General features: G+C 40.1%; 1 protein-coding gene across 1 annotated transcript; it reads right to left on the bottom strand.

The window, feature by feature from the left end:
• Positions 1-1,159: 1,159 nt before the first annotated feature.
• On the bottom strand, positions 1,160-5,620 carry LOC122441007 (olfactory receptor-like protein OLF4). The gene is made up of 2 exons (XM_043467639.1): positions 5,536-5,620; positions 1,160-2,126 (listed from the first exon to the last, which is right to left on the bottom strand). Exon 2 carries the CDS (start codon positions 2,111-2,113, stop codon positions 1,160-1,162), a length of 954 nt encoding a protein of 317 aa, XP_043323574.1. The 5' UTR covers positions 2,114-2,126; positions 5,536-5,620.
• Between the last annotated feature and the right edge of the window lie 4,552 nt (positions 5,621-10,172).

Genomic DNA, 10,172 nt, shown 5'->3' with positions numbered 1-10,172 from the left:
ACACTCAGGTCCTGCACCTCAAAAACTAATTTGTTCTTGTTGTTCAGTCGCTCAGTCATGTCTGACTCTGTGAGACCCCATGGAGAGTCCATGGAAATCCCCAGACCAGAATACTGGAGTGGGTAGCCTTTCCTTTCTCCAGGGGGTCTTCCCAACTCAGAGATTGAACCCAGGTCTCCCACATTGCAGGTGGATTCTTTACCATCTGAGCCACAAGAAAAGCCCAGTTTCTGCTGTATGACAAAGTAAATTAGGTACATGTATACATATATTCTCTCCCTCTTGGACAGGCTTTCCTGTCCATCACCATCTCCCAGAGTTTGCTCAGACTCACATCCATTGAGTCGGTGATGCCATCCAACCATCTCATGGTGTCGCCCCTTCTCCTCCTGCCCTCTATCTTTCCTAACATCGGAGTCTTTTCCAGTGAGTTGACTCTTTGCATCAAGTGCCCTTTCAGATAAAGAGAATCCCCTTGCTATTTTCTGTGTCATGCTTCTCTCTGGTTCTTCAGTTACATTTTCTTCCTCTTGTCTTAGTCGTTTCTCGGGTCCTCCAATTCCTTCAATTCCTCGCTCCAGTCTCTTAGCTATTTTCATTTTTGTTTCCATCATTTTTACTTGGTGCTTCTTAGCAGCACCAACAAGATCACCACTGCTTTCATGCTTGCTTCTGGACATCCTGGGATTGAAATAAAGAGAATTACTGTACCCTGTACAACACTGTACTGTAAAGTACAGAAAAGCACAACTATTTGTAGAGGATGCATGCATGTGACAACGTATGCAAGACACTTTATATTTTATTTGAGAATAAATTGTTCTTAAGAAACACATCACATCATAGGATAATGGGAATTCCCCAACTGTTCAGATCCAAGGTTGAGATCCAAGGTTCTTTCTCAGATTTTCTTCTAAATCTGAGAAACTGAGAAAACCATAAAACAGAAACACTCTTGTATGTGAAAGAGAGAGTGAGCACGCACTTCAATAAAGTAAGTGACATAAACTGTATGGAGATGTTGAAATAAAAGAAATGAAAATCCCAGGAAATAAATAGAAGGAGCAAGTTCTACTTTCACAGCCAGATCAAAGAATCTGATCAAAGATTTGCAATTTCGAGCACTAGATCTCTGAATCCTTCAATTATGTGCCTTTCTTTATCTCAGGACAAGTGTCCTTTTTATAGCTGCTATTCTGAAGAATGCCTTCAGAGCCCTCTTTATGTCTCTGTTCCTTAGACTATAGATGAAAGGATTCAGCATGGGTGTGACCACAGTGTACATCATTGATGCTGTTGCACTTGACTGGGAGCTGTGGGTAGCAGCAGAGCTAACATACACTCCTAGGCTTGTACAATAAAATAAGGAGACAACTGAGAGGTGAGATACACAGGTGGAAAATGCTTTATACTTCCCCTGAGCAGATGAGATTCTGTGGATGGAAGATGCTATTTTAGTGTAAGAGTAAAAGATTCCAGTGAGGGGACCACCAGCTAGCAGCACAGCTGTGATGTATATTACCAAATCATTGGGAAAGCTGTCAGAACAAGCAAGTCGGACTATCTGATTGAGTTCACAGAAATAGTGAGGGACTTCCAACTCTCCACAGAAGGACAGTCTCAACACCATTAAGGTCTGTAACAATGAATGCAGGACACTGATGGCCCAGCTAACCAGAACCAAAATTCTACAGACTTTTGGATTCATGATGACTGTGTAGTACAGGGGGTGACAGATGGCTGCAAAGCGGTCATAGGCCATTACCGTCAGGAGGAAGTCATCCAACCCTGCAAACAGCATTAAAAAATACACCTGAATGATGCAGGCTTCATAGGTTATAACTTGGCTTTGGATGTAGATGTTCCATAGCATTTTGGGGATGGTGGTGGAGGTGAAGCAGATGTCTACAAAGGACAGGTTGGAGAGGAAGAAGTACATGGGGGTGTGGAGGTGGGAGTCTGAGCTGATGGCCAGGATGATGAGCAGGTTTCCAAACACAGTGATCAGATACATGGAGAGAAAAAACCCAAATACGAGGGGTTGTAGTTCTGGTTCCTCTGAGAACCCCAGGAGAAGAAATTCTGAAGGTCTTGTTAAGTTCCTTTGTGCCATATTTTGGAGGTGACTAAAAAAAAAGGGGGAAATGACATGTTTAATTTGCATCCTCACATCACTGAAATGCTACCATTTATATTTTGTGGTTAAAAATTAATTTCAGTATTTTGTTCTTGGATTTGGCAGAGTATACAGTCCTGAAAAACCAATTTTCCTAAAATCCAGTCATGGAGAAAGAATATAGGAAATAAAAAAGTACAGCATGTCAGATGGTGACAGAGACTATGAAAAAAATGAAAGCAAGTGTAAGGGGAAAGAGTAAAGAGGGGGTGCTACTTTTTATAGGTGTTCAGGCAAGGCATGCAGAAAGGGTGACTTTGAACAGAGACCTCAATGAAGAGAGAGCAGGAGCCTTGAATATATCAAGTGTGTGCTTGGCAGGGAGAACAGCCAGTGCAAAGGCCCTGGTGCTGGTGCTTGTTTAAGATGTTCTAGTTTAAAGAAAAGAAGCCAGTGTGGGGAGGGTAATGGACAAGGGGTAGAGTGAGGACTGGTGGTGTCAGAGGATGTTGAGGACCAAGGTGGCCTCCTGATGCTGCTGAAATTGCAAGTCACGGGAGTCTTTCATCCATACTAGGTTCCTCTAGCACTTTCTGAAATTGTTGCAAGACTGTCCTGTATGTTTAAACAAATCCTTCTGTTGACTGAGTTATGGCCTCTGTATGAGTCACCTTGGAATATATCAGTTCAGCACCCCTGATCTCAGGACTTCTCACACTCCACAAGGCACCACGTCTTTCTCACACACACACAGTAGACCCTGGCTTCCTAGGCTATATTACTTCCATGTATTTTTCACTCCCAACTACCCTGATTGACTTAGTTGATACAACTCAAGTCAATCAGATCAAATTATTTACAACTGGCATCTAGCAATTCTGGTTTATAATCTCAGATACCAATAAACCTGAGTTTTATTTTGGTATGGTCATGTTCTTCCTTGTATTAAGCATACATTATTTGCTCTTTTCAGTGAGCAAAGATGCCTGTATATATACCTATATATCTATAATCCTCCTCTAATCTGAAATACAAATTGTACAGTAGAAGAGAAAAATGAGCAAAGGGAAAAATCCAACACTTTATAAAAAGGTGTATACAAGGTACAATGAATATGAATTGAATGTTGGCCATTTTTAGTCTCATGCAACAAATCTTGTTTTTCCTGAGACTAGTTAATATTTATTTGAGCTACTGGTTTTATATGATACTCTCCTATTGGCAAAATTCTATCTCTGTTTTCACATGTGGCATCTTCTCTTTGTTCTTTTTGGGTTTTGATTGCCTTTCTGATAAGTCCTATGGGCATGTTCTAGTCCTAGTTCTGATCTTTGCCCAACCATCAATGACCTCTGTAGTCCACACACACATACAAAACCTTCAGACATGGAAACAATTCCAGCCTTTTTTTCTTTATCCATTTCTCTGTTGTTGGACATTTAGGTTTCTTCCATGTCCTGGCTATTATAAATAGTGCTGCAATGAACATTGGGGTGCATATTTTTTTTTGAATTATGGTTTTCTCTGGGTATATGCCCAGGAGTGAGATTGCTGGGTCATATGAAAAGCAGAAATAGAGATGCAGACATAGAGAACAAATGTATGGACACCAAGGGGATAAGAGGAGGTGGGAGGAATTGGGACATCGAGATTGACACTTGTACACTATTGATACTGTGTATAAAATAGATAACTAATGAAAACCTATTGTACAGCATAGGGAACTCTACTTCATGCCCTTTGGGGACCTGAGTGGAAAGAATTACAGAAGGGAAGGTATATATGTATATGTATGGCTGATTCATTTTGCTGTACAGTAGAAACTAACAAAATATTGTAAAGCAACTATATTCCAATAAAAATTAATTAAAAAATAAAATATAAGGAGAAAGCAGTATCCAAGTTGCAATTTCACGTTTATGGAAATTTGTGGCTTTCAATATGCTTAAGGGAGGTATAAGTGATCTTTAGTCAAAAGGTAAAAAAAGATGTTTTCCTCATGATGGCTGAATGTGAGGCAACATTTAGATATAGATCCAATCACAAATGCAGGAGACCTGGGTTCGATCCCTGGGTCAGGAAGATCCCCTGGAAAAGGGAATGGCAACCACTCCAGTATCCTTGCCCAGAGAATTCCATGGACAGAGGGGCCATGAGGTCACAAAGAGTTGGACATGACTGAGCAACTAACACACACAACACACACCAACCACAAAATGTCAGAAAGAGCATTAAGGAGTAATTAGATGTAAAACTTGCTGGAAACTTATAAAGGGTGATTTATTAGCACTAAAGTGGTAGATTTTTCACTACCCATTTTGTTTAAAACAATGATTTGCAGGTGAAGAGTAGTAATATGCTGGCCCAATTCTTTTGGGAAAAAATTAAAATTGAAGAGCAATGGAGAGAACACAATATGACCGATGGTAGATGTGACTACACAAAATTTACATACACTCACAGTCCCTCACCAATACAATTATACTTACATAAAGCAACTAAAACAGCCAATTTGTGAAAAACTCCAATTCTTTGAGAGACTGCACTAAAAAATATGAATAAAAGCTCACAGATCCTATTACACAAAATTGGAAGACTCAAACCGATAAGAGAGAAAAAAGGGCTAACAAATCCACGTATATATTCATCCTCAGAGGTAATGAAATAATTGGAAACTGAGTTCATTAGCACACTCCTTTTCACATCATAATTTTTTTTTCATTTCTTTCACAGAAGAAAACTGCGAAGTTTATGTCTTTGGCAACTGCTGTTTCAAGGATGTATTTGCAGTCATTCCTTAGTATGGACCTTTCTAATCAACACTGAAACATGATCAAATATGTCTTGTCATAAAAATTAGAAAGAAATGCTACATGTAAAATAAGATAGAAAGAGATAGCCAGTGGGAATTTGCTGTGTGATTCAGGAAGTTCAAACCAGTACTCTGTGACAACCTAGAGGTGTGGGATGGGGAAGGTGGGAGGGAGGTTCAAGAGGGAGGGTAAACATATGTTTACCTATGACTGATTCATGTTGATGTATGGCAGAAACCAATACAATATTGTAAAGCAATTATCCTCCAATTAAAAACAGATTAAAAAGAAATGCCCTCACTATGTCTTATATCCACCTATTGCTAATACCCAATTTCTCTACTCCAGTAAATGAATAAGATACTGGATATTTGTTTTACTTCTACTGGAAGCACTTTATGTTTCTCACCCGTCTTCTCTTTGGGCTTACATTGATATCATTTAATTAGCATCATTGAATATTGCCATACTGAGTTGAACGCTCACTTCTCTTTCTAGCATCATAAAAATGAATTGATATTTAATCAAGCAAGCAACCAACCGTAGTGAACTCTGGGCTCTGGGTTAGGCTGAAATGGTTCTCAGCTAGTGAACATTCTCTCTGACCTTTTCTTGTAGTGTCTTTTGGGTTCTTGAAATCTCTTGCATGGGAACTCTTAGAGGAAGGTCTCCCCGTGGAAGTCTGAATCCCTTCCTGGATGGTTGATGATGGAGACTGGAGCTCTGTCCCCAGATGAGAGAGCATGTAGGGTTCAAGTATTGGTCCTTTAGTCAAACTTAGGACTCCAAAAGGAGCAACCAGGTTTAGTCTGTGCCAAGGTTGTACAAGCTCAAGGATGCAACAGAGGAGATATTTACTGCTCCCTCTGTCTGCTAAGTAGGTTCATTTCCCTCTTGTTACTAAGCCTTGTAGTAGTAACCCGCCCTTGTTACTATGTGATTTCCCTGTGGACACTGGTCTGGAAAAAAAAGGATTTTTGTCTTTTGATTCTCTGTTCCCAGGATACTAGCTATAAGTCAGGAGATTTCAATGTTTATTAATCATCCTCCATTAACTCTCTTCCTTTCCAGAGGTCTAAACTCCCAGTACTGTATCTCAATCCTGAATTTAAATTTTCTCTAACATCTGAGTCTAAGGCAGCTGTCTTGACTAGTTCCCTTGAATCATTAAAGCATTGACTTGTGATGGCTAACAGCCCATGAAACCCTTAGGAAATAATTATTCCCTTCATAAGAAGGACAGTTTTGTTTCGCTAATGGAAAACATTTGGCAGTGCCCCCTTTGTTTTCCCGACTTTCTTTTTTTTTTTTCATGCATTCTAAGTCTGTCCAACTCTTTACGACCCTATGGACAGCAGCCTGCCAGGTTCCTCTGTCTATCAGATTTTGCTGGCAAGAATACTGGAGTGGGTTGCCATTTCCTCCTCCAGCGAGTGTTCCCAATCCAGGGATTGAACCCACATCTCCTGCATTGCAGGAGGATTCTTCACCACTGCACCACCTGGGAAATCTTTGGTTTCCTGACACTTGCTAAAACCATTAGGAACTTCATATTATACCCAAAGTTGAGAGCTGTCATTTTGCCCCTCATTATAAAGTATATGTAAGTTATGAGATATATTTAGATATTTTCAAGCACCATGACCTACCTTAGCACAATATAGGGATGATCTGATTTAATTTCTAGAGAAGTTCCTTCTGTGAGGCAGCACTATTATAACTTCATCCTCTGTTTCAGGAATGGGGCTCAGAGGAATTGAATGTTCTGTAGAAAATTACAAATTGATTTTTGGTTGGGATCTTGATTGGAATTCTATCAGGATGCTCCCAGTTCTCAGGCTTTGGTTTGTGGTTCTCATCTAGAGATGGTTTTGCTCCTGGGGTTACTTGGCAATGTAAGGTGGGATGCTGTAAAACACTCACAATTAATAGGATAACACTCAATGCCAATAATTATCCTGCCCCAAATGTTAATGTCTAGGAGAGGAAACCCACTTACACCAGCACTTCCCCAATTCCTGTGGATACAACTCACCAGGAATTGTAATTCAGGACAAATTCTCATTGAGCAGGTCTCCAGTGGGTCAGAGGACTCTGCATTTCTAATAGCTGTGCAGGGGTATGAAGCTGCAGATTCTGGTCTTGAGGGTCACACTTTGAGTAACAACACTCTCAGCCTCTGCTAGAGTTAGGTATAGGAATGTTTAGGTCTGTGCCCAAAATCATTTTTTGTATATAATTTCATTTTATTTTAATTTTTTTTATACATATATCCCCTCCCTCTTTAGCCTCCCTCCCACCCCCTCCCTACCCCACACCTTTAGGTCATTACAGAGCATCGGGCTGGGCTCCCTGTAGTATACAGCAGCTTCCCACTAGCTAGCTTTTTTACACGTGGTAGTGTCAATGGTATGTCATTGCTATCCTCTCAATTTGTCCCACCCTCTCCAGCTGTGTCCACAAGTCCATCTTCTATATCTGTGTCTCTATTCCTGCCTTGCAAATAGGTTCATCAGTACCATTTTTCTAGATTCCATATATATGTGTTAATACACGATATTAAATAGAGAAAAATAATAGAATGGGAAGACTAGAGATCTCTTCAAGAAAATTAGAGATAACAAGGGAACATTTCATGCAAAGATGGGCACAATAATGGACAGAAACGACATGGACTTAACAGAAGCAGAAGATATTAAGAAGAGGTGGCAACAAAACACAGAACTATACAAAAAAGATCTTCATGACTCAGATAACCACGATGGTGTAATCACTCACCTAGAGCCAGACATCCTGGAATGCAAAATCAAGTGGGCATTAGGAAGCATCACTATGAACAAAGCTAGTGGAGATGATGGAATTCCAGTTAAGCTATTTCAAATCCTGAAAGATGATGCTGTGAAAGTGCTGTACTCAATATGCCAGCAAATTTGGAAAACTTAGCAGTGGCCACAGGACTGGAAAAGGTCAGTTTTCATTTCAATCCCAAAGAAAGGCAATGCCAAAGAATGTTCAAACTACCACACAATTGCACTCATCTCACACACTAGCAAAGTAATGCTCAAAATTCTCCAAGCCAGGCTTCAACAGTATGTGAACCATGAACTTCCAGATGTTCAAGCTGGATTTAGAAAAGGCAGAGGAAGAATCAGAGATCAAATTGCCGACATCTGTTGGATCATTGAGAATGCAAGAGAGTTCCAGAAAAACATCTACTTCTGCTTTATTGCCAAAACTTTGACTGTGTGGATCACCATAAACTGTGGAAAATTCTTAAAGAGATGGGAATAACAGACCACCTTACCTGTCTCCTGAGAAATTCGTCAATGCTGCATATTGTCACCCTGCTTATTTAACTTATATGCAGAGTACATCATGCGAAATGCTGGGCTGGATGAAGTACAAGCTGGAATCAAGATAGCTGGAAGAAATATTAATAACCTCAGATATGCAGATGACACCACCTTTATGGCAGAAAGTGAAGAAGAACTAAAGAGCCTCTTGATGAAAGTGAAAGAAGAAAGTGAAAAAGTTGACTTAAAACTTAACATCCAAAAAACTAAGATCATGGCATCTGGTCCCATCACTTTATGGCAAATAGATGGGGAAACGATGGAAGCAGTGAGAGACTTTATTTTCTTGGGCTCCAAAATCACTGCAGATGGTGACTATAGCCATGAAATTAAAAGACGCTTGCTTCTTGGAAGAAAAGCTATGACCAACCTAGACAGCATATTAAAAACAGAGATGTTACTTTGTCAAGAAAAGTCTCTGTAGTCAAAGATATGGTTTTTCCAGTAGTCATGTATGGATGTGAGAATTGGACTATAAAGAAAGCTGAGCACCAAATAACTGTGGTGTTGAAGACTCTTGAGAATCCCTTGGACTGCAAGGAAATCCAATAAGTCAACCCTAAAGGAAATAAGTCCTGAATATTCATTGGAAGGAGTGATGCTGAAGCTGAAACTCCAGTACTTGGCCACCTGATGCAAAGAACTGAGTCATTGGAAAAGATCCTGATTCTGGGAAAGATTGAAGGTGGAAGGAGAAGGGGATGACAGAAGATGAGATGGTTCAATGGTATCACGGACTCAATGGACATGAGTTTGAGCAAGCTCTGGGAGTTGGTGAAAGACAGGGAAGCCTGGTGTGCTGCAGTCCATGGGGTCACAGAAATTCAGACATGACTGAGTGACTGAATTGAACTGAATATATGATATTTGTTTTTCTCTCTCAGACTCTGCTCTGTATAACAGGCTCTAGGTTCATCCACTTCAAACTGACTCAAATTTGTTCCTCTTTATGATGAAGTAATATTCCATAATATATATATGTACCACAACTTCCTTATCCATTCATCTATTGACGGATATCTAGGTTGCTTCCATGTCCTGGCTATTGTAATCAATGTTGCAATGAACATTGGCATTTATGTGTCTTTATGAATTGTGGTTTTCTCATGGTATATGCCCAGTAGTGGGATTGCTGGGTCTTGTCTGTCTGTGTTAGTCATTTAGTCATGCTTGACTCTTGTGACCCCATGGACTATACAGCCTGCCAGTCTCCTCTGTCCACGGAATTCTCCAAGGAAGAATACTGGAGTGGGTAGCCATTCCCTTCTTCAGGGGATCTTCCAGACCCAGGGATCAAATCTGCTTCTCCTGCCTTGCAGGCAGATTCTTTACTATCTGAGCCACCAGGGAAGCCCATTTTAAGGTCAATGATTAGCAAATTTATTTTATGTACTAGCTTTATCCCCCTTTATATAAACTGACATATAAAAAAGTACCTGGGATTAGGATGTGCACATTGTTTTGAGGCCTGTATTCTGCCAACTACAAAGTCTTTTCCTGACATATATTATTTACTATCATTCAGAAGCATTTATATAAAAGAATCAACCAGAATTTATCACAGCCTGTGCAGTGGGTGAAACAGTTTTCTTTCAAAATTGTGTAAAAAAATTAATTTTGTTACAGAACACATAAATATTCCTGTACCTGACTCTAACACAGGGCCAGAGCCTTGTTACTCAAAATATTACCCAGAGATTAGGACCTTGAACTTCACACTGCCATGATATTGTTAGAAATGCGGAGCCCTCAGGCTCCACTGGAGATCTGCTCAATAAGAATTTGCCCTGAGTTACAGTTCCTGGTGACTTGCATGCACTGTGGAGTTGGAGAAGCGCTGGTGTAAATGACTTTTCACATCTTCAGTGTTACTTTGGGACAGGATACTTG

The sequence above is a fragment of the Cervus canadensis genome, chromosome 4, assembly GCF_019320065.1.
Source record: "Cervus canadensis isolate Bull #8, Minnesota chromosome 4, ASM1932006v1, whole genome shotgun sequence".
In the NCBI taxonomy this organism is placed as follows: Eukaryota; Metazoa; Chordata; class Mammalia; order Artiodactyla; family Cervidae; genus Cervus; species Cervus canadensis.
This window is presented reverse-complemented; position numbering and strand designations above follow the sequence as displayed.

Bases quoted from the DNA above. Each gene is read 5' to 3' on its own strand.
- LOC122441007 (XM_043467639.1), bottom strand. From the start codon at position 2,113: ATGGCACAAAGGAACTTAACAAGACCTTCAGAATTTCTTCTCCTGGGG.